The sequence below is a fragment of the Gallinula chloropus genome (assembly GCF_964237585.1).
Source record: "Gallinula chloropus genome assembly, chromosome: 4".
NCBI classification, from domain to species: Eukaryota; Metazoa; Chordata; class Aves; order Gruiformes; family Rallidae; genus Gallinula; species Gallinula chloropus.
In genome coordinates this window covers 33,416,302-33,441,307 of record NC_140088.1, presented here as the reverse complement: position 1 = coordinate 33,441,307, position 25,006 = coordinate 33,416,302, and the positions used below count along the sequence as shown (strand labels likewise).

The following is a 25,006-nucleotide window of genomic DNA, read 5'->3' as shown; positions in this document are numbered from 1 at the left end:
TGCCCAAACCGTGGTTTTACTGCTCATTCAACTTGACCTGACTGTTCTTACTGTGCAAATACAACATACAGCTTGGCTAATACAGCTGTTTCCCTTCTGGAAGGGCTTTACCACTGTGAGTATAACGTACAGACACTTGCTGTTCCCAACACCTAAGCGCTGCTTGAGGCTGCATCTGAGTGTAGACACACAGTGTGGGCTTGTGCTGAGCTAAGCTCTGTGTGTGCATGAAGGTATGGATGTATGACAGAGTACTTCCTCAGCAAGCAAAACTGCAGTACTCCTGTAATTTTTTTTTTTTCAGTAGAAATGGTTGTGGAAGAAGGCAAGAATGAAAGTGATGCTTCACAACAAAGACAGTAGCAATTTACTACATCTCCATGGATAACCCTGGATGCTGCCGGTGGAGCTCTTACTGGTTCTGAAGCACTGGCATTGGTAAAGTGATGAGAAACCAGTGGTCACTCCAGCTCCCTGCTCTTTCCCACATTGGCAAGATTTTTGGAACTCCCTTGATCTCTTCCCTGACAGAGAAGGAGACAGTACCGTTGTAGCTGCCAAAAACATGCACTGAGAATTGGACCTGCAATAAAGGAAGAAGAGAAAAAAAGTTGTAACCTGTGATAAAAAGGGAAACTTCTCTCCTCCCTGGGGATCCAAGACACCAAACCTTTGATCCTGGGTCAAACTTTCATCACACACACCACTGAAAGTCCATCACTTGCGCATGACTCACCACTGTTCCTAGCACAGAATTCTCTTGGTGGAGACCCTGACTGATTCTCCTGTTAGGCAGCTGGTCTCCAACCACCATGACAATATCTGTGGCCTCAGACACCACCTGGGTAAGAGAGCACTGATTTCCTTGTTACCTCCTTCAGGAACAAAAAGTAAAGGAGAGGAGCACTGGCTTAAATTTGATAAATACTTTATCTTTAAATGCTTCTACTAGTGTTATGTTATCACAGAAAAAAAAACCCTAAGCTCATCCCTCTTCAGTATTCTCACCATCTTAAAAGGTTTGATCCACAGTTTAAAACTTTTAAGGATTCCCATTGTAACAACCTATCTTATGGTGTTGCATTGATATGGCTCAATCTATACCTGGGCACTACATATGGCAGAAAAGAAAGAGAGGGCGAGTGGTCCTGCCCAAAATGCCCCTGAGATGAGGAATTCGACTGTCTCTAGAGACAGCAAACCTCAATCCATACACTTGCTCCATGTCATAGCCACCATTTGGACCACAGCACCTGTATGACAAGGGAGCAATCTAATCACCAGGTCACAGAATATTTTGAAGTAGGACGTGTTCCTCTTTCTTTTGGGGCAACTTTACTTTGACACAGACCAAGAGAGACCTATTTCTATCACTGCTTTGAGTGCTCATCTGCTCTGTATTACAGAGAGCACAGGCAGGAAAAGGAGCACACAGGTGCTGCAAAGACCAACCACAGGAAGTTCCTTGATCCTAAAATGTCACTTCAACAACTTGCCATTGGAGGAGAGAATGGGTCCAGATCTCCTCCTGCAACCTGAACACCATAACTATCAGTTACTGCTTCTTCTCCTTCTGGTTTTGTGAGCCTAGCTCTAAGCGCATTTTATTTTGTTGGAACTACCCTGCAAACTTGACCTGGATTTATAAATAAATATAAATGCTGACGTTACATTTTTGGCACCTGCACTATATTTCATTTGCCAGCTCTAATTAGAAGGCATCAAAGCTTTCTGTTTTCCCCTAGCAGGGCTGAACTCCAGCTCAAACTTGCAGCTTAATTTTCCTAAGTGTTATGAGTCCAATATTATTTAATATTTTTAATTCCAACATCTTGCAGCTCCCCTTATTCTTTGTATGGATCTGGGATGAAGGCAGATTATGGAATTTTATCCATGCCAGGTTGCCCTCACCTTTTGAAATTTCTGAACAACATTAACAGAAGTTTGTTATCTTCATCTATTCCTAGAAAATGCAATGCCTACTAATGTCACATTTCTGTTTTCAGTGAAACTGTCAAGTGTTGTAACTCCTATAGAGTGTTTCCAGTGTGTCATAGACTGTACATAGGCACAGGAGAATGAGCCTGTTGTGCAAACAGTGCCTACAGCCTGATGACTAACTCCACAAAGGGGCTAAGGTGGAGTGATATACCTGGTAGTCTTCAGTGGCAATACTGGCTGGCAAGCTGGTACTGTAAGCCTTGGCCATACCACTTGTCTGATTGCTGTCAGCTCGCAGATAGAGGAAGTGTCCTGTGAAGAGAAAAGTGAATTATAAAATACAATACAATATTTTCCTTTTTTTAATACTCTCTTGAAATAATTTAACATCATTGTGCTGAAGCACAGTGTGAGATGACGGCATGGCTCAAGAGCAAATCTATTAGTGAGGCAGTTAAGCAGGAAATAATAAGCACTCTGGTAGATGTCAGTAGCACAAAAATCAACATCCCAAACCTCTTCCTGGAACACGAGTGCATAAACCTCAGACGCTGCTCAAGTATGTTCCCACACAGGGGCTCACACCAACCTACAGTTTGCTCCTGATGAGCCCTAATTCTTAGGCCATCAGCATCAGTGACCCTTGCTAAGACAAACACTGGGCTGGAAGAGTTTATTCGTAGTCTTTGATCTCAGGGACATTTTATACAAGCTCTCAAAAGACAAGCAGGACACTCATATGGACACCCTTCATTTTGACAGGGATCTGTGAAGCAAGACTCATCTGCACTGAATGCATTTGACTTTCAACCTGAACAGGCAAGGGTCAAGCTTCCCTCCTTATTTGCTAAGCTGACAGGTTCAAAAATCATGTTCAAAAGTTAATTTAAGCTAAATCTCAAGTTGTTATACATAATACTGATGCTAAAGTTGATTTGGCAATGTTGACAAAAATTTTAAACCAATTAAAAAAAACCCTTAAATTCAAGGCTACTGTATATATACATACACAGAGAGAGAGAGTGAGAGCGCCATGAGGAACCCACCTCCAGTGGTTTGCAAGGTAGACCCTACGAATGAATCATCTTGAATCATTTCAGTAAAGCCTCGAATAGACCAAGGAGATGCTGCAGTTTCATTGAGTGTCCAGCCACATGGACCCTCTTCAAAAGAGCAATGTGAGCCCTCTGGGAGACTGTCTGTGATGGAGAATAATAAAAAGTAGAAAAACAGGAGAAAGTTAATTACGGAAGAACACAAACAGTTAAAACTCGTTGTGGTTATCTAAACTACTTAACAAATGCTACATAGTCTTTCAATGTCAAAATATTAATTGGTTTCATCTTTTTATTTCCTGAGTCACCATTAGAAAGCCAACACTTTCCTTCTGGAGATACTGAGGCGTTGCAGTTTAGTCCCGCTCTAGATACTGTGCAAAACTGCAGCTCCCACAATTTAAAGAACAGTAAATCACTGTCAAATGTTTGTAAAGGCCTTGCTGTATATGAAATTACAGGCTTCAGAAAGTTTTCTGTTTCAGCTAAAAAAAGGCCAATAAGCAGATAATTTGAGATCTCTGTCCCGTGCCTGCACCAAGGTTAAAAGAGGCTTCCTAGCATCAGATATACTGAGTCAAGGGATTGCTCTGTCATGATGTGTGAGATGAGCTCTGAACTGGGATCTTGGAGGGGCGGATTTATGAGTGATCTGGCATTAGGAAGATGATCAGCACCTTACACTGATGGGAGATTCAGACCTGTGGTCCAGAAGGAATTTCTCACCCCATTGCAGATGTGTAAACACGGTTCTGCCTTTCTCTGAAGTAGCAGTAGTTATGAAAGGCAGGTCACGGAGCAACTCGCTGCAATATTTTAAAAAGCCCAACAGACTAAACGAAGAAACCCAAATCCATTTTATCCTATATAGGATGAATTTTCAAAGAGAATCTTGGTATCCAATTAATGTAAATAGGCTAAATTAATTCAGGAGGCAAAATACTGAATTAATTTGGAGATGTAATCAATTTAACTTATTTTTCATTCTAAATTATTTCTCCTAATGGGATGAAGGTTCCCACGAAGTGTTATGCCACATACTCACCACACCTCACTCCTTCCTGTTCTTTGGCAGGGCAATCGCTGATGAATTCACAGATTCGTAGGTGGCTGACACAGCCTCCATGAAGGCAGGGGAACGTGGAGCCTTTGTCATATACATAAAAATCTTGGTTTTCTTTATCTAAAGAAAAAAAGAGAAAGAAGCCCAGAGATTAGTTAGCAGAGTCTGTATGACCCTTCAAATGTATCAGCTGTCATGTGTAGGACCTCAGAAATTGTCCTCAGGGTACTAAATGATGCTCACCTTTGCTTTTTACCACGTAGGTTTCCTCAGTTCTCACAGAGACCAAATGCATTGGTCCTTTCACTCTTAAGCACTGCCTTGAGCTGTGTTCGTGCTATCTTTAGGTAACTTTTTTTTTTTTTTTAACACGAAGGACCCTGTAGTTTCCTGGTGTGGCGTGCTCCTCAGTTCTGCACACGTGACTGCGCACCTGCCAGGCAGCTGGGCCATGCTGCACGACGCTCTGCTGCTGCAGGCTGAGATGCTTGCTTAGCTCTGGTCCTGACAGACACATTGCTGTGCTCTACTGAGTCTCAGGCTCAACTAACACTCACAGTGCCAACACTTTTCTGTGCTAACTTTGGGGCATCCAGCCCACAAAGAGAGCTGCATCCCCAGCAAGTCGGCGGACTGTGCAGGAACTTAACTCGTGCATGCTAGCTAGTCCAGTCAGCTCTACTCTGGGACCATCCGGCCGACTGCACAGGTACCCAGAAACCAGGTTGAACACACATTTTTAAGTCTGATGTTGCCCAAAAGCATGACTCTTAATGCACCCAGCCAATCCTGTGTGTGTGTGCTTGTGTCTATGTGTCTGTTATGGACCTGCAGAGTTGTGTACGTCTCCTCTGGACCTGCTCTCCTTTAGCAGAGCTCTGCACAGAAGCTCCACTGGGATTGTTACTGCTCTGGAAAAAATGCAGAAATTAGGGAACCAATTTCAGAAGCAAAAGAAAAGCACAGCTCTGCAGGAATCCAGGTGCACAGTCTGAAACAGTATTTCTTCATGGCACTTTGCTGTGCTAGGTACATGCTTCAGCCTATTTAGGGATTATTTGGGAGTGTTTAGCATAGTGCTTCAGGCTGTATGCATCCCCTCAAAACTCCACAACTGTCAAAAACTCACTGAATTTTAAATATCATATTTGTTAAATCAAAAGACTAATGACTGCAACAAAATTAAATCTCTAATATGATCATAACCAGCTTCACGATATATTATAAAACAGCTCTGTGAAACCAGTACTCTCTTTTTACATTTACACTTCAAGCTATTTCTACAGTGTCTGCAAAACAGAGGCAATAGTATCATATTAATGCATGAAAACCAGAAAGTGAAGATCATTATGTCTCCAACCTGCGGGCTGCCTATGCCAACAGACTCTTACACTTCCAAGAAGCCTAAATGACATTAGCAAGGTTCTGCACAGCGACCGAGGATCATTTGCATGACATTCACCACAGGACTGCAAGTGCCACATAAAACTGAGGATTTCTCAGCTAAGCACTCAGTACTTTGGAGAAAATAGTTACATTCCAATTATTTTCATTTTAGACAAAATCTCAGCCTGGGAGTAGCTAACAGACCCCATAGAGTGCAGATCGATGTTGCTTTTCTGCACAGATTTGCCCCAGTACGGAAAAGGCTTTGGGGACACAGGATAGTCTTTTGTTCTTGATTAATTAAGGAAGAAAAACATTAAATGCTAAAATAGTCTAGGAAAGACTTTTTTCCAATCCTGTTTCTGGATGCAGCATAAACCCTGCTGTTTTCTCATAGAAAGTTCAAGCAAAAGAAATCTGAAAACTGGAGAGGATCAGTTAAATCAGTTCTATAATTCTGAGCGTCAACCCTGCCTTTATAGCACATACTCATGCATACATACACGTAAAACACGTGCAAATATGACATTTGACAGGTAAGCACTGCCAGATATCCCAAGGGAGACCCAGCTTTCATTTATCTCCGTCTGACTGAATCCTTGATCACACTTGTCAGTTCCAGTGAAGGTGTTGCTCCCTTTCCTGACTGATTTGCTTATTCCAAACTCGAAGGTATTACAACATACCGTGAAAGCAGTTCCGGAGTCGCAAGGAGCCCACTGCCACTACTCCAACCTCTTTTGCTCCACAGTTTGAATACAGCAAGCTGATTTTAAAAGGTCTTTCTATTCGGCCAATCTGGGCCATCAGGTATTTCCATTTCATCCTAGAACACAATGAAGACACACACAGAGCACACTGGAATGCACAGAGTCTCTAGCATAAAGTTTCTGCACAGTAAAACCCAGTATTTTACATGGGGGATACATCAATGAATGCTAACTCCAACGTTACAAACAGGTCTTTAAAAAGAGATATTCTGCCTAACAAGGTTGTTTTCAGCTATCTCTGCAGCAGATCCTACTGCTAATGATTAAAAGGCCCAATCATTCCCAATTATTTTGAAGTTAAAATGAGGCTTAAATTATCACCAATTTTGGACACACACACTGCCTCCCCCATATGTGCCTTCCACATGTATTGGAAGTCTGTTTACTCCTGCAAGAACAGATCAACCAAGCAGCTGCACAGGTCTCTGGATCCCCTCGAGCTAACATTGACATTGTATGTTCTGGAAGTAAATGTCTGGCCCTGAATGTGTTTTGTGGTTGTGTCAAGTGTGAGAACTGTTTGTTCATTCTCTATCATTTTAACAAGCTAGACTGTACCCACAAAGCAAAGTGAAGGAGAGAAGTGGTGTTCCAGAAACTGCAGATCACCCAGGCAATTTACATTTTGCCAGAGAACAAATGCTGTAGCCCCTAGACAGCAAAGGTTTCTCAACTGCGCAGCACTTGTGGCAGTTCAGGGAAAGACAGATGGTCTCAAGCACTCTAATTGTAAAGATGGTTGTTAGGCATCAAAATCTAGAGAGCTACCACACGGCAATTTCTGAAGTACTCTACTCAAATCAGTCTGATGGAAGTCAGGGTATACAGGCATCATTAAAAAATCCAGCAGGATTCTTAAAAATATTTTCTTTTTCAATATTTCTTTTTAATCTTTATTTTTATTTTCAAAACCTGGCCTTCTACCTTATGTTTAGAAGACTAAAATACAATTAAGGCTACATGTTATTATTTTGTAAAGAAGCTGCAGCAAGGAGAGTGACAAAGGAATCCTTGCTCTGAGCTCTTTTCTGAAAAGGGTTATCAGACAGAGATAAATTTACTCATACCCTACATGCTGATGATGCTACCAGGGGCACCCTGGATGAGTGACTCAGTGCCAGTGGGATAAGGAGGCTGGGCCACAGCATTAAGATGTGTTGCTCAGGCTCTGTTCCTAGCATAACTTTTCATTTGCAAAATGCCTTCAGCTGCCATACAGTGATCATCTAGCCCTTGTACTGCACCCGAAACACATTAGAATGCAACTCCTGGACAACAAACCCAACTCTACTGGGCACGATGTAAAAAATCATAGACTACCTAATTTGCAACTTGTGAAAAATCCAAAGCAACTTATATATTTTTATCACCCTCTCTGGTTTTGCTTGCCACTGATCATCTACCCAACTCATTCTTTCCTCCACAAACCAACTATGTACCTCTTTCTGGTGAGAGTTTCTTAATATCCCTTGTATGGCATCCCCATCTTCCACTTTCATCACTGTACACAAACAAATTCCCACATAAAAACTCATTTGAAATTGAGCTATTCTTATCAAGGTGCACCTATTTCTTCTGTTTCCTGTCCCGTCATATAGCCAATAGTTCAATATAATTTAATTCAGCTTCAGAAATCTCCCACCCTAAACCACACCTGCACCATCTCTACTACCCAATAAAGGAGGATGACTGCTTTGCTTTCATTTTGTGTGCTTCAGGAATGTACAGCACCTATAAAAATATCTTATAAATACACTCATAAATATATTCCCCCTGCCACACTGTGGCACTATATTTGAGCATCCAGCACTTATCCAGAACTGAACCACTTCTGCCACATGACACAGCTTTGTTCATCACTCCATTGCTTTAATCAAACTGGTTCAATGAGCCACCGAAGGTAAGAACAGTCTTTACTTCTCAAACATCTTAGACCTTCCAAGCACTGAGACATAGTTCTAGTACCTCCACGAAGTTACAACCCACCTCCCAGCTAAGACATCACAGTTCAGCAGTGTTATCACACCTTTGAGCACAGGAACCTGTGGCACACACTCTGATTCACAGCCAATGCTACATTTAGTGGTAGCAACTAAAAGGGTTACTGCCCCACAGCTGAAAACAATGACTACTTCAGCTGCGGCACCTCAACAGGCACTTCAGAACTTGATGTTTATAGACTGATATATCAAAATAAATGAAAACCACTGGTGATCTAAGTCAGTAAACCAACCTCTGAAGCATCACAACTGAGAATGACACACTGTCCATTCTGCCATCTCTGCTGGGAGAACTGTGGCATCTGGTAGAAATGCAAGGCCACTATCTTAAACCACTACTTGTGGAACTGTTTCTTCTGAGTCAGAGCCCTAAGGCCCCATGAAACATTCTGGTTCTGCACTGAAATATCTCTACTACTGAAATTTAGTGCCATTTATAACACCACAGGAAAAGCTGGCAACCACCCAGAGATGGTAAAAATGACAAGTAGCTTTGCATCACCCAGAATACTACAGTGTGTGTAGTCTCATAATCATCAAGGTATTCCCTTCAGAGAAAGCCTCCCCCGGAGATCCAACTGCAGCAAGATTTCTAATGCTGTGAATAATTGCACCTTCTTTGCTTGGTCCTACTATCCAAACAGGGGTTACTCAGAGCCAATTTAATTTTCTTAATGGAATCAGGAACAAAGCACATCGTCGTTCTAGCAGAAGATGGATCATTGCAGTGGGCTTCCAGATAAGCCAAGCTTGGAAATACCTTTACTATTGATTTTACGTCAAACCAGATCTCAAGTAACAGGGTAATATTACTTTTTTGCTAAACAGAGATGTTAAAATTGATCTTTATGTAAAGAAGCACTATCAGTCTGACATAATTTTGAGAAAAATGTGTAGATATGAAGTTTGGAGCTGCAAACAACCTGATGCTCAGGGTAAAATGATTCAAGATTCACCCTGCAAACACATAATTTCAACATTTGATTTATATTTTCAAGTTCTGATTTTCATCAGCCTCTCAATCTCCTCTGCTGGCCCAAAGCTTTCTTCCCCATCCTTACCAATCCTTTCTATGCCATGCCTTTTCATATCCAAAATGGATCAATAACTCTAAAGAAAGGCTATTTTAATATTAAGAACAAATTTCTTTATTCAGAGTGAGAAATTCAGTCAAGCTGAACAGGAAAGCTGAAACCTTTTCTGAATTAGGGGGACTCGCTGCAGTGGTTATTGCACAAGGGTATGTATGCCAAATGCTTCCAGGCTCAATCAGTGAGCATACAAACTAGAAGATTTACGTTACTTTTCTACATATGGGAAGTTGTTGCCTGCAAGTCTTGACAAACATCCAGTCCTAGCCATAGGACTTAAAAGGAAAGAGATGACAGAGTAGAACACGTGCCTACCCCTCTTGCCTTCACCAACCAGTTAAATGGTTCTTATTTGTCCTGGCACATTTTTGTGTGAAATTTCAACAGGAGCACGAGGGGCAGAAAATCACAATCCCAGAGTAGTGTTTAAAAATCATAGTCTTATATAAGAGCTGGACAGCCTCCCCTTTTCTAGCTGCATTTTTTAATCAAGATGGCTGTGCTTACAGTTGTCAGTGCGTATTAGGCTTTTTCTGAGGATGCTTACCAGACTACTCCCTTTCAAAGGCTTATGTAGTTGGGCACCTAATTTGTGAAACCCAAATGATTATACCTGTTTCTAGACATTCAGATTAGCTACAAGGTAATATTTCCATGTATGATAGTAGAAGTTAAATAACTTTTGTGGACAAAACCACCACATTACTAGAACAAGTTAGTAAGTTTCTGTAAGTGTCTCAGAAGCTGGCAGGGCATTTTAGCACCACCATCACCACCCCTAAAAAGAAGAGTAGACAAAAAAAAAAAAAAGCAATAATTGGGTTTTTTGGTGAGATTGGCTAACTGAAAACCCACATGTACACATGGCCACACTTCTTTTTTCCTCATGTTTCAGAAAGAAAAGAGAACATCATCAACTTCTATTGACCACAGAAAGAGAGATTATCCCTGCCCCAAGCCATGCTCTTTTTATTTTCACTGAAGTGTGAGCACTTAAGAGTTGAAAGAAACTAGCTCCTTACTGAGACAGTTTTTGCTGACAACACTGAAATAATGGTCAACAACAAACACAAGCATGTGAAACCATTCAAAACAAAAGCACACAGGACTCAGAAGAATTTTCAGCTGTGACTGTTTCTGGGTTTGTGTGGTGAAGAGGGAAAACTAAAAAAGACATTAGATGTGACCTAAACAATCACCATAACTATAACCCCGAGAAAGCAAAGGTAGCTTTCTGTGCCAAGTGCCAGATGAAAGCTTGGATTTGCAAGCAAAGCTATAGGCTCTTGATGTTTCAGGTCTACTGAGACAATATAGAATTTGATATATTTTTGGTAAAAATATAAATTTTCAAACACTTGACTCCCTCAGTGGTTCTCCCTCTCATGGTAGTAACTCAGAACACCCATGCCCTATAGGTGTAGTATATAACAGTAAGTAGTCTGACTTTGCCCTACTTGTTCAGAGGACACAGTGGCTGAAGGTCCAGTTGTTTCTTTGTTCCTTCACTAAGGTACATGTGTGAAAAAATGAGTGGCAGCTTCAATACCACCAATTTAATGATAAATCCTAGTAGTTAGTGAGACAGACATAACAGGAGCTTTCTCTTATGCATGAAAGAGATACCTAAGCTTTCGGGAACTGTGCAGCTCATGGATCTTGTAGGAGGGAACCCCATGAGTAGAAGACTTCTAGGTTCAGAAAGAGGACAGTTAACTGAAGTGGTTCAGTGCGGACGGAATTTATGATGAAGTATAGTTTGATCCTGGAATTGAGGGGTGACAGTTTCTACTCTGATCTCATGACAAACCTTTGGTAGCAATTTTCCATGATTAAATATGCACAACACAAAGGCATCTATCTCAAGGTCATTTGATCATTGCCCTCCTTGTTCTGCTCTAAGTTGTGTGGCAGTGTTTGGTTAACACAGAAAAGCCCCTGGAAAGCATCAACACAACTAATGTTACAATCTTAATCGTGGAGAGAATGTTTATTTCAGACTACCTGCCTAGTAAGAAGCTGCTCAATCACTGTGATGTAAATAATTTTTGTCCTGCCTGGACACTCAGATTTTTTCTGGAATTGTGCAGAGATTTTAAGGAGTTTCTCTGTAAAGAGGGAGAAAATGAAGGGTATTTGACCTGACATGGTTCCTAACTCTTTTTTGCCTGTGTTCCTTCCCCTCTATCTTGATTTAAAATGGAACCCAGTCATCTTCCATTTTTAAAACCTTAATAGGTTTCGTTATCCTGAACTTACCAGTGCTTCATTTCCCTCACTAATACCTGTGTCCATGCCAACTTCCAGTAAAGCTAACACCATTCCAATAAATCTAAATGCCACCACTTTTAGAGAGATTATAATCTTGTTTTGCAGTGCTCAAATAAGCTGCCAAGCAACATCTATGATCCATTCCAGAGATGCTGCAGTGATTGCGATCAAAGCCTTGTCTGGACAGCTAGGCATATCAAAAGGGTATTTTCTGAGTTTACATAGGGGAATGGAGCTGTGGGTGCAGCTGCAGAGGCTTGTCAAATACTCAAAGCAGCAAGGGCAGTTACAAGTAACAAGGGACACGAGAAACTGATCCCAGGAAATGCAACACATCCCTTGTGATATTGGCAAGGAGTAGTAGTAGCCAGGACAGAAGTGAGCACTAGCTAAAAGCAGGAGAGAGAGGGGATCTGAAAGAACATAAATACTTTTTTTTTTTTTAGTCAAACTCTGCTATCTTTGGCTGACCAGGAGTCTTGGCTACAGATCCCCATGGCAGCCTGGGGAGTGCCAAGGAGTTCAAAGAAAACAAGAGCTGGGATCTATTGCTTAAGTTCTCCATGGGAGTCAGTCAGGTGATGGAAATAAAAAGCTCTGTTGTGTGTCTGACCCAGGTTCTTACAAGGCACATTGCAGCAAAGGGAAAACAAGCAGACAGAAAATGGCAAAATCAGATGACACGTGGACTTTTCTCCTTTTCCTGTTGGGATTCAGTCCCTTTGCCCATTTCTCCTTCTTACTGCATTCTGCTACACACAAGCATGAAAAAGTAAAACACTGGAAAGGTTAAAGAAAATACAGGGCAAGATCCAGGGTTTCTGCGCTTTCTTTTTTTCTGGTCTTTGCCTCTTCTCATCTCTAGCCTCTGCTTTTCCCCTGCCTGAACTCTACAAATGAAGCCAAAAAGGATGCTCCTGAACTCAGCAGACAGGAGGAGGAAATTACAAAAGAGGCAAAGTTAACCCCACCTCAAAATGAGAAATGTGAGCCTTGTAACAATGAGAGGACTTCAGCAATCAGCCACATTGCCAAGGCAGCCTTGGGACTGTGTGCATTTTAGAGATCCAGTCCTAGCAACATAGTCAACCATTCTTGACCCTTCCAAATGTGAGGGAAGAAGAGTGAGTCCTAAGCAAATGTGTACTTTGCAACAGGGATACACAAAACCTGGGTCTGTTACAGACATTCTGTCAGGAAGCTGCAGACACTTCGGTCCTGACAGTTCTGCCTTCATTTTCTCCTGTAGAAGCAGAAAATATGTCAAGAAGGGAGAGGACATTGATAAACTGTGGCCTGGAGGTACTCCACCCTACCCTGCAATTCAAAGTCTAAACGGCTACAAATTGATTGTCTTACCCGTCATCCTCCTCATGGCCAACTCTCAGAGAAATTATTATATTTCTGTTTGTCTCCACATATCTGATTTCAACTGTGAACCTCTGGAGGAGAGGAACAGCATCTTGTGAATATATGGCCAGTTCCAGCAAGCAAGAGTCCAAGCTCCCAGGCAGGATGGGGCTATGCAGGCTGAACTCACATCTATCTGGGAGCCTACTGGTGTTCAGGAGGAAAATGTCCCCTGTGAGGAAAAAACAAAAAGAAAAAAAAAAGAAGAGACACACAGTGTGGATGGGAGAGAGATAATAAGAGGAAAATGGATAAGAGAGTCTGAAGAAAGGAATTATGAGAAGAAAGGAGATGATTATGCATAAATCCCCAAAATAACAGAAAGCAGATAAAGGAGAATAAAGTAAAAATTAGGGAAATAAGTAAAGAAGTGATAGTTGGAATGAGAAGAGACGAACTAAACAAAGCAGAGTAAAGACATGTCCAATGAAACAAAAGCCAATGACTGCAAGTCAGACAGCAGACATGTGGAGCCAGCTCTGGCTATGAAAAAGCAGCTTATCCTAAATCAGGAAGATACAAATGGGGTATATAAAGGGGCTGGCTGTATACAGGGTGCACACTTACACAACTCAGGCAGTACACATACATTATATAGCTCTTAGTGACTCCTGGGCACTGATAGCTTGCTTACGAGCATATGGCAGTATTGTTAGCGACAAGTGACTGAGGCCTCAGCTGCCACCCACAGCTGCAACCAGTGCTGGGAGAAAGTAGATGTCCATTCAAGGGGAGCTGTAACTGCCTACCTTCAACATCTCCACGGGAGGAACTGTTGTCCAGAAGCAGCTGCTGCCTCTCCTGAGACACCAGGACACCAGCTGAAGATAACACCCAGTCCGGTTTTCCAAAATTGTCTGTAGACGTCACCCATGAACAGCTTGAGCCGATGATACAAGAGAATTCTGTGATGAGAAACCAAAGCTTTCATTGAGGCCTTCCCTGCTTCAGGGGGCAGGGGTGATGTGGGCATATGAATAAGCAGATGTACAGAGTGTGGGGACTGTTTCTCCAAAGAAATGGAAGAGTTGAAGGGGAGGGGCAAAAAAAGTTCATCTTGTGCAGTGACAACAGAGCATCTCCCAGGGCAGGTGAAGGAACGTGTCAGAGAGAAAAACAGCCTTGCAGATTCTTGTCAGGAGTAAATCAACATCCTCCCACTGGTATCAACAGGGAATTTACATCAGTAGAAGCTCTATCCCATATATACTTAAAAATCCTGAATAACACCTAGTGCAGCAAGGATATTGGAACTGCATGGATTTAGCATTTTGCCAGAGAGGAACAAATGATATGGTCAACCCTCTTTCAACCATGGAAATAACACGACAGGGTTTCAACCAGAAGTGTTGGGAAATGCAAGCTTCACATATTTTCTCATTATTATTTTTTAAGCAGTTTTGCTTTCCTCCAGTGAGATGGACAAGAACACCCTCCTAACAACCTCTAGAGTCCATTCACAGCACTGTGAGCACTAGATCATCCTGGCCAGAATTTTTCATAATCAGCATGTTATAAACCAGACAAGAACTAATTCACTGTTCCCTCATCAATCTAATATAAACTCCCTGAAGGGATGTTAGCAGCACAAAGCTCTCCCACACAGAGTGGGGCTGAATAGATATGGTAAGCTGATATTAACTTGCATGGTATTTATTTTCAGTAGTAATAATAATATTACAGTAATAACTGGAGAACCCCAAGGCCATATGAGAAATACTATGAGACTAAACATTTGTATTTAGAATCCTGAGTTTCAGAGGGTATTCAGATCTTGCACACATGAGTGACACAAAGGCACCCCTTAGGTAGCCCTATTCCTGGGGATGAGAAAAGACAGCTATAAAGAACAGAATTAAGGTCTGGGATATAATAAGGACAGGTGAGTGCAGGGGCAGAAATAAAAACACAAAAACTCCAAGAGGGCTGGCTCTACTTTATCTAAACTTTCAGAAAAAGAAGAAACGGAAGCATCTTTTGAGTGCAACAGCTGAAGTAGACACATTTTCCTAATTTTTAAAGTGAATTGCAACTACACATTTATGAAACAGCATCCAGTGTGCAGAGAAGTAAGAGAAACAAGGATGTTACAGACTTGCATATCCACTGGGGCATGGGACAAACTGTGAACTCCCACCAGAACACACGTCCTCCTCCAGTTCCTCCACATGTTCCCCAGCCCACCTTGGGGTTCCTACCTTTCTCAAACTACCACGTGTCAACCACCTGCATAAATTCTCAGCCCATCTCATCAAATCCATACAGTTTAGCAAAGGACTACATTGCACTGCTTGGCCCATCATTTTTAAAGAGAAGCCACAAGCAGATGAGCTGGCATATTGTGCACACATGTATGTGTCTGCAATGCCAATTACCAGCAGTGAAGGAGGACACCAGCCACTGTCCTGGCTCTGCTGGATCTAGGGAAAGATGTCTGCACACAGCTTCAGGCTATGGCTTGATGATCCAGTAAAACAGCTTTAGAGTCCTCAGTAGAACAAAGCAGTGAGACAAAGCAGAGGCCTGATCCAGAGCTGCTGCGCTCTTTCTAATTTATTAGAGTTTGACAGCTTAACTTGGTACCCACAGACTTACTGCCAGTCGTAGCAATATTTTTATCAGGTAAAAATCTAGTTGGTCGTAAAACCCAGACAGTAATTTCTCTCATGGTAACATGATAGTGCAAGAGAGCAAAGAGAGGAAAGAAAAATCCTTCTATTTAAAATAGAAGGTTACTTGAAACTACTGTTTATGACAAAATAATTTCATTAAATCTTACCAATAACCCTGCTTGCAGCAGGACTGTACCAATGCAAACTCAATCCTTTGAACGTGTCCTACATAACAAAGTGGTTTGCAGCTCAAGTAAGTGGCCACAACGTTCTCCTTGAAAAGCACCTCATTCCCATAATCCCAGAGCTGTATAAAGCCTATCTGTCACAACCAAGGTCTGGGAGCATCTGAAGGCCTAGAACAAGAGTCAGGAAACTGTTGACATGCAGTAAAAAAACACCTCTGAGCTTTCTGGCAACAGATCACGTGCACTGGATTGCGATGAAAAGATCAATCATCAAGAAGCTGTTCAGCACAAATCACAGAGCAAAAGAACCAGGTACGCTCGTGGTCACAGTAAGAGAGAACACTGAAAGCTGCCACCTCTGACACTATCGTTTACCACCTCACAGAGGCTTCATACACAGCTTTGCTTTGCACCCATGGACTTAGAAAGCCTCAAGTGCAGGTCCCCAGAAAGACAAAAAGAGTAAAAGAAAGGAAAATAGAGAAATATATCTGTATTACTACAATCAGCAAAGGGCATATTTTAAGGCATTACAAAAGTGCTCTGAAGAGCTTAGATTGAAGACAGTTCATGGACAATCCAGGGTATGTCAGAAGGCAGGCTCACACTTTAAAGTATTAGATACTATCTGCAAGATGTTACTATAAGGAATTCCTCTCTGGCAAGGCTAGGTCACTCTGTTACCTCTCGTGAAAAATGTATCTACCTTTCCTAGCATGCACAGGCCTTTTTTTTGCTGCTCAGCATCTTCATTAATGACATGGACAAGGGCACAGAGGGCACCCTCGGCAAGCTCACAGAAGGTACAAAACTGGGAAGAGTTGGTAACACACCAGATGGTTGTGCTGCCATTTACAGTGACCTGGACGGGATGCAGATCACAGAATCACCAGGTTGGAAAAGACCTTTAAAGATCATCAAGTCCAACCATTCCCATTCTAAGCTAAACCATATCCCTAAGTACCTCATCTACCTGTCTGTTAAACACATCCAGGGAAGGTGACTCAACCACATCCCTGGGCAGCCTGTTCCAGGCCCTGACAACTCAACAGGTTGCCCAGAGAAATTGTGCAGTTTCCATCTGTGGAGATATTCAAAAGCTGTCTGGACATGGTCGTAGGCAACCTGCTCTAGCTGACTCTACTTGAACCATAGGCAGGCTGGAGTAGATGATCTAAAAAGGTTCATTCCAACCTCAATGTTTCTGTGATTATTTCTCTAAATTAAAAGGCATCACATCAATTTCCAAGTTTTTTTACCACCAATAACAACTGGGTCATTTCTCTTAGGCATTTATAATGTAGAGTGTTTGCTACATCTATTCTGGCATCGCAGCAAGGCCAAATTCATCCTACTGATCTGACCAGCATTTTGTCAAACTCAACAGGCTTTTACAATGACCGGAAAATTTTTCCAGTTGAAAAAAACAACTTCATTTAGTATCAAGAAAAGTAGTTTTTTCTATACTTGCTGGAAGGCCACTTCACTAATTAGATTTTATTTCAGTAACTCCCAAGCCTAAATCTGGTGGATTTCAGTGTGCTGATGGAAAACATTATACTTTTTATTTCCTTTTTCATCTTTTTTGTCTTTTTCTTCCCCTGCTGTGTTATTTTTTTTTCCTTCCTTGGCCTTTCTGAATCATTGCTCCATTTCCACTCAGAAAGCCAGTGGCACAATTGACTGCTACAGGGTTCTTGTGACTGCCAGTATCTATATTGCACCTAGACTCTTAAGTAGAAATAAGGGGGATGTAAGGAAAAGGACTTGTGGTACCTGGTTTAGAAGGCTGATGCAATGACACCATCCCATTTTTTGTCAGGGAGAGCTTCTGAGGTGGATTTGGTGAAGAAGAGTTCTCTTCATGTGATCCAGAACAGGAGAAAAAAACTGTAACAAAACAAAAAGAACAAGGAAAAGTTTGATGCCTGTATACAAAACTATGCTCCCATATTGTTAAATATGAGCATGCATTTAAAAAAGCCCTGTCTTATGACACTCACCCTATTTTGTTGTAGTTGTGTCTCTCGGAAGTGGTAGGGCTAGTTTGAAACATCACCAGGACACTACTGCAGCAGTACACTGTAATGAGGGTAGTGTCCTTGTTGTAGCCACAGTATATCTAGCTGCCTGTCACCAACTACACCTCTACAGCATTCAGGTAGGACAGGGTTTTGAGCAACCTGATCTGGAGAAAGATGCTGCCCATGGCAGGGTCATTGGACTAGATGATCTTCAAAGTTCCCTCCTGACCTAAACCATTCTATGATTTAATGATTGGAAGAAGAGTCTGACTGTAAAATATAGGCTATCTATACAATATATGACATAGATTTATCAGCAATCTTTTGAGAGGACCCGCGTAGTGCTCGCATCTTCACAGCACAAGAATACCCCATCTGAAACTAAGACCAGTGAAACTGTTGCATCACTGCACACACATCCAGAGAACAGATTTCTCTTAATGCCAGGCATCAGCGCTGGAATTTGCAGAGGAATCTGGTAGCTTTCTTGTATTTGATAGCTAGTAATACATACTGTTTCCAACATCCTTCTTATTACTCTGCCTGCACTGCTCTATCTCAGGGATCCCTTTTATATAAAAGCCTTCACTGGTAATTGTGACACCTGATAATTACAGCACCAATACATACACCTGTGCATTTTCCTTCAGATCATATCTTACAGTCCTGATGCAAAGCTGGGTTGAGCTGGGAAAAGAAAGACCAAAATCTCAATAGATATGAAAGACCATAGAAATTATTTTCTACTTCACTAATGTGAATATTAAATCCAGCATGCTGCAATTAGCTGCTTTTAAACAAAGGTGGTCTTCTGGGTCAAATTTTTGTTATTCAAAGTAAAACAAATTTAGCAAAATTATTGTCCCTTGTAGTATATCTGCAATTAAATATTCAGTACTTTTGACTTCTCTTTTATCTCTGAATCAAGCCAGTAGTAGCTTTCTTATTTATTTAACCTGTGCATGTGAAAATACACAAGTCCCAAACTAAGCATGCAGGAATCTTTCCTTAAGATATTCCCATGTCCTTTCTTTTCTTGAAATCTTAAAAAAAATGACCAAACCAAACACAACTGTTTTCAAAAGGTGTTCAAAGGCAGAGAAATGTAAAAATGAGTTGCTTTCAAACCTCAGCCATGGGGGGGTTATGAATTCAGGAATATAAGAACAAGAAATCACGTCAGAGGACACAGGAATCCTATTCACGTGAATTGCAGTTGAGAAAAAGATGCACGTAAGGCCATCATTAGCAGCCAAGATATTTTCAATAGACCTGATTTGAACAGTAATATTATGAAAACATACTGGAGGATCTAGAAAAAGAACCACCGCCCCCCAAAAAACCTAAAACCCCCACACAAATCTGAACATATGTTCCAATTTTTCAACCTTACCACTTTAGTTTTTCAGTGATACCTGGTCCAATTTTGAACTGCTAAAATTGCTTTCATTTTAATGTGTATCACAATGTGTATCACACAGTGAGGAAAATGCTGTGAAATGTTTCATAGTATGAGAATGCTGTATCCTTCCATCTTTTGTTACGGTACTGAAGACAGCCATCAGTGCTCCTGGGGTTTCAAGGAAAAGATAACTTCAGAACAGAACAGCATCACACTGCAGCAGACACATTCTGTACTGGTGGCAGTCCTGTGGTCTCCACAGACCAACTGTCAAACACTATGTTTCTTCCTGTCTCTGTGTTCAAATATTTAGGGACATTAATGTTTGAAAAGCTGATTCTGCATGGACATTGGTCTGCTAAGTAACGTGTCTTCAATAATGGGATGAAATCCTCAAAAAGAATGTGATTTCTTGTTTGGCCAGTCTTATGAAAGAGTTGCCTTTCTTGGCTTGCCTTAGGAAAAAGAACAGGGGAATCTCTTCATAAAACTGTCCAAAAAATTAATGCTAAAAATAAATCACATATTGCAAGCAAATGTGTTTCACCATATTAAAAGAAATTCTGCTGTATAAAGAGAGTAAGACCTTTTGACAACTTGTGTCTGCTCCTCCTAACTTGTGTTCTGTGTCTGTAGAGATGTGCAGTTCTCTATCTCATGATCTTTGTTATGCACTGCTGTAGTCTCAGTACTTACTTCCCTCAGGGCTTTCTATAAAGTCTGTTCCACCCACTCATCTCCTCACATGCTCCAAGCTGCTCATATATTTTGGAAACAGCCTGAATATCATGGACCCACAAAACATAGTACAGTTGTGACTGAAGTTCTCCTAGAGACATTCCTCCTGACAAAACTAAAGCTTAACCAAAATATTTCACGTGCACTCTCTCCTCACTCAATTATATAAACACCTTTGGGATTTTCTTTCACACTAGGAAACACAAGTTTCCACGAATAGAGGGCTAAGCTACTTGAAATATGAATCTACTCTCTTAGTGTGGAAAAAAAATCCATTGCCACAAAATTTGATCTGCTTATAACTCAATCTGCTAATTACATTATTTACTGTGCAGACTGTAAGCAACATCCTATTGAATTCTGGCAAAAAGCCAAGAGGCCTCATTCAAATGCCTGGTAATAACCCTGCTCACCTGCCTTGGGGAGATGCCACTTACTGAACTGGACATATGAGGGGAAGGAAAGGCACTTGTTACAGTTAAGTTCAAAGAGAGACACAGAATACAGAAACTCCTAGACCCAGCGTTAGGCGTGGAATTTGTTCATATGCCCCCCACAGAAATACGCCCTCATTCATTTATTTCCTTATAACAAAGAATTTCTGGCTGTGGCTCAGCAGATAAGGACTCACAGTATGATGAATCCATGCATGACACCTGGATGACAGTTTTGTAACACTCCAGTCCAGTCTACACTCATACTTTACATCTCAATTATTTTTCTCCCTTGCTCATTCAACCTCTGATTGAGCTGAAAATCTATTGCACACAGTCACTAACAGAAACTCTTCTTCACTTCTCTTTGAAACTCCAGAGATGCTTCCAGAAAACCCCGATCACATCCTCTCATCCATGGATGGAGAGAAAGGAGATCTGTGATTTTAACCTAGAATGCCATTAAGGAACATAAAATGATCGGGAAGAAACAGTAAATGTAACAATATTCAATTGTTACAGCAAAAATATGGGACCTTTTAACAGCACAGTACAAATCCATCGCTTTTTCTATAATCAAACACAGTAAACCCAGAAGCCTCCAGCACTCAGAAGGTAATTCCATTTCTTTCACTATCTTACAGAAAAAAGCATTCAGATACCTGCAGGGAGGACATTTTTCCTGAATCCTTATGTTACTTTGCAGAAGAGAAGAAAATTACAGAAAATACTTTTAGAACTCATGATGGGAAATCAATTCCAGGTCAGCCAAGCCATCTTCCTACCAAAACAGGAATTTCCTTTAGAGCATTTCCTTGTGTTTTTCCCCATCTGACTGCAAAATAGCTACTCAGTATTTCTCACTGCTTTTTATGAGAAGGTAAACTAATGTACAGAGTAATAAATCTGACTGACAGGAAGTCAGGCTAGACAAAAAGAAGACTCTTTGTCTACTATCTATCCTAGTATTTTTCAATTAGTTCTAACCCTTCCACTTTCAGCTCAGTAAATAGTTGTTCTCCCTCATGAGTATTTACAACTTTAAGTTATTAACCTTTCACCTTGAAAATGGTAGCTACTTGCCATTAAACTCTTTGACTCTTTGCTCATTAATTGGTTGGTCCCCATGTCCCTTGCTTAATTCATCACTCTTTTTGTATTCTGTCCGGATATGTTGCAGGTGATAGTCAAAAAGCATCATGACAACGTGCAGTTTTGCCGAAGCTTATTGTATATGTGATACTTCAGGATCTCCTTAGAGTCTGCTCCAGTTTTTTCTGGGTTCTTACTGAAAGGCAGACATTGGCGCACACTGATGTCACGCTATGTGGAATGGCCATTCTGCTCCTTCCTCAGATTTCCCTCTTTATCCATACAGCAAGCTCAACAGTCATTTTGCCCAAAATAAATCGTCTTAGTTGACCATCTGTCATGACATCAAGTCTCTCTCTGGCATATTTCCTTCCAGAACAGGTATTCCCACACTCCATATCTAAATTATTTCCCTTTGAGACATCTGGTTTTATTGCATTGGTGAGTTGGAGTATGCCTTATTTTTTCCTATCTTAATCTTTATGTTACAGGCAGATTATCAGCACAGTTTTTATGTTTAGACTTACTGCTAAAACTATGTCACAGTGCATAGCCCAGAACATACCCTTAGAGGAAACTTACAGGCAGAGTTAATCAATGATCCCTGTCTATACTTTTATTTTAAATCTATATGTGACATAGTGATTTGTACCAGCCCAGGTGTGCACTGAAGTACACACCAAGTGTTACCAATCTAAGTGTGTGACTGGAATTGGAATCTCACATCCATGCTGACTTCTGTCAAACTTGTAAACACATTTAAAAAACAGCACTGCAACAAGAAGTCTTTTCATATAAACCCTTTAGATTAGCATGAAATTACAAACCCTTTCTTAGTTCGTTGATCCTGTACAAAGTGTTCTGATACTCTTACTCAAACTGATGTTAAGGCAGCAATCTTTGTATTACCAGGTAGTCTTATTCATACAAACAGAGAGTATATCAGCACATGTAATTAAACACAGCCATCCAGCACATTCCATTTACCCTGTCAAATTACTAATGTAACATTAGCTTTCTTCCAGTTCTTCAGAATTTCTTCAGTATCCCAACGCTTACTGAAAAATTCCACATGGATGCCTCTTAAATCTCCTTACATACTTATACCAAAATTCTTGAACACAAGCTGTCTTGAGCAGTTGTTTTCTATACTAGGCATTAACTGCTTTTTAACAACATCTTTTTGTTGTTATGAAAACTATTACATTATTTCTATGTGACAGTGAAGAATCAATTGTTAGGATTTTTTTCCTAGAAGAGAAATATTTATCTTTTATCTCTTATTTTTTAGCTCTTTTTGTCTCTATTATTGGCAAGACATACATCTATGACAAAATCATAAAACTGCTAAGATGATTTTGCTACTAATGCGCATGGAAGACTTCCTTAGAGCTCCTAACTCTGCTTCTGGTTTCTTGTTTTCTTCTGCTTTCTTCATCTACTGCAAAACTTTTGACTTTACAACTTACTTTTACTGCAAGCAATACACTTTTTTCCCCTTATTTTCTACACCAGCATAGACCCCCTTTCATCTACAGGTTTGTGGACTTCTAGCTGTTTACATAAACAACCCAATTATTATTTGCATTTTTCTCCACAGCCTTTCTTTCAGCTGAGTTACTGTGATGTTATTTTAAACTTTGGGAGATTCACCTCTTCTGGAAATAGCATGATACAGCAATTCAGATGTTATTTAAGCACTACAGTCCATGTATATGAATACCTAGGCTGAGGTACATATCAGGCCACTTCAGATTTTATTCTATTTCAAAGTGTGTATTCAAGCCACAATCACCTCCACTTGTATAACATCTGGGTTTACTTCTGAGCTCTGTTCTTACCTAAATTCTTGTAGAGAATACATAAGACCTATTCTACAATTACTTGTAGAGAACAGGTCTAAGACAATGTCCTAATATGTCATATGAGAATTTGCATTCAGGTATTGTCACCTACTCAAAATTTGCAAAGATGCTGGCAGAGACCTGCAATATGCCACCTGTATTGAAGACTTCATATACACATGCACAGAAGCTTCATTTCTCCCCTTACACACAATAGGCTAGTTAGTATTTCATTGAGGTCTTCAGTTGGATTTGACAGTCTATAGCAGTCATCACCAAGCACATCATCATTTATTTTATTTATTAATGGATCATTTGTCCTTCAAGATTAGTTGGTTCAATGGCCAAAAGAAATGTCACTGTTGCCACGCAGTGCTGTTCTCAACCTACTTGTGACCTTTGATTCCAATCATTCCTCTCCTCATCTGAGAAATTCCAGCTTATCAGCATTTAGGTTTAGAAATTACTTATTCCAATCCATTGCCACTTGTTTACTAGCTGGTCTCATCCCATTGGCAGTAGACAATTAAAGAACTCCTCTATTAGTCTTTGGTGCCTTGATTAATTTTATTCTCAACACCTTGACTCTCTGATAAACAAGTAATTTTTATTCCTTACTTTTCCATCATTTGCCTTGGTTGCTAATTTGACACAACCCGAACAAGCCTGGCCTAACAAGTCTGGAAGGTTGCTTCCCCTCCAGTGAGCTGGGGGCCAGTCAAACCACACGACCTCTTCTCCCCAGAGAACAGAGACACGCATTTAGTAAACCCAATTCTTATGCAACATACATGGCTAGCAGAATACTTACAGACTCTTTAAAAAAAAAAAACCCCAAACTTTCTGTATTGTTTTATGTACAGAACATGAAAGGCATCCAAGAACATACCTTGTACATTCTTCTTTGGCACTGTTAGAAGATTTCTAAAATTTAATTACATTCTACAAAACTAAATCAAACCATTTATGTTAATATGGTCACGCTTGCTAGCTCCTTGCTTATTTACTTAGAGAACCTACTCAGCTGTTGCAATCCTACCTGGTATCCCATCCAGAAGACAGACTGCCACCTGCCAACATGAATCTTCCTTGAAGGGTGGTAAGTGGATCTGTCTGAAGAGCTTTTCACAAGGCAGTGAGCAACTCCCTGTTACACTGTTCACTTGGATTGCTGCAGACCATCGGCAGTTTCCATGACATACAGAATGACTAGACATTTACAGTCGTACAAAATTCCTATGGCCCTCTTTCCTGCTGCTCACAGCATGCATGCTTCCTGGCTGCCCCTAGTTACACAAAATGCTGCTTTGTTTCTCATTTCCTCGCTTTCTCTATTCGGTCACTCGGTGGCCAGTTCCGTCCCTGGATAGTGATGTTTCCTGAATCACATTGTCCAACCACTCTTTATTCTCTCCAGTGCTTTGTAGGGTGTGTACTCATCCTTTCATGCCTTGAATCTTTGTTTCAAATAAAATCATTACGCTGCACTTAAAAAACAAAAACTCTTTAAGCTCTGGGACAAAACACAGGGCATTGCAGGTTTCCACTAGTGTGCTACAGCGATCAGAGAGAACTGACCCAGGAAATGTTTTGCCTACGCCATCTATATTATTCTTACAATACTCACCTATTAAATAAGATGGAAGATGGAATTCTTGGGTCCTCCTCTTGATACTACTTCCCTA

The 25,006-nt window shown here is 40.8% G+C and overlaps 1 protein-coding gene across 1 annotated transcript in view; it reads right to left on the bottom strand.

Annotated features, from left to right (window-relative positions):
- Nucleotides 1-25,006, bottom strand: part of LTK (leukocyte receptor tyrosine kinase) — a gene marked incomplete at both ends in the record, with an annotated part of 96,227 nt that overhangs the window by 38,181 nt on the left and 33,040 nt on the right. The window contains 8 exon segments of the mRNA XM_084263141.1: nt 417-583; nt 2,153-2,253; nt 2,988-3,140; nt 4,042-4,179; nt 6,132-6,271; nt 12,937-13,159; nt 13,737-13,892; nt 17,564-17,677. Coding sequence (XP_084119267.1) covers nt 417-583; nt 2,153-2,253; nt 2,988-3,140; nt 4,042-4,179; nt 6,132-6,271; nt 12,937-13,159; nt 13,737-13,892; nt 17,564-17,677 — 1,192 coding nt within the window.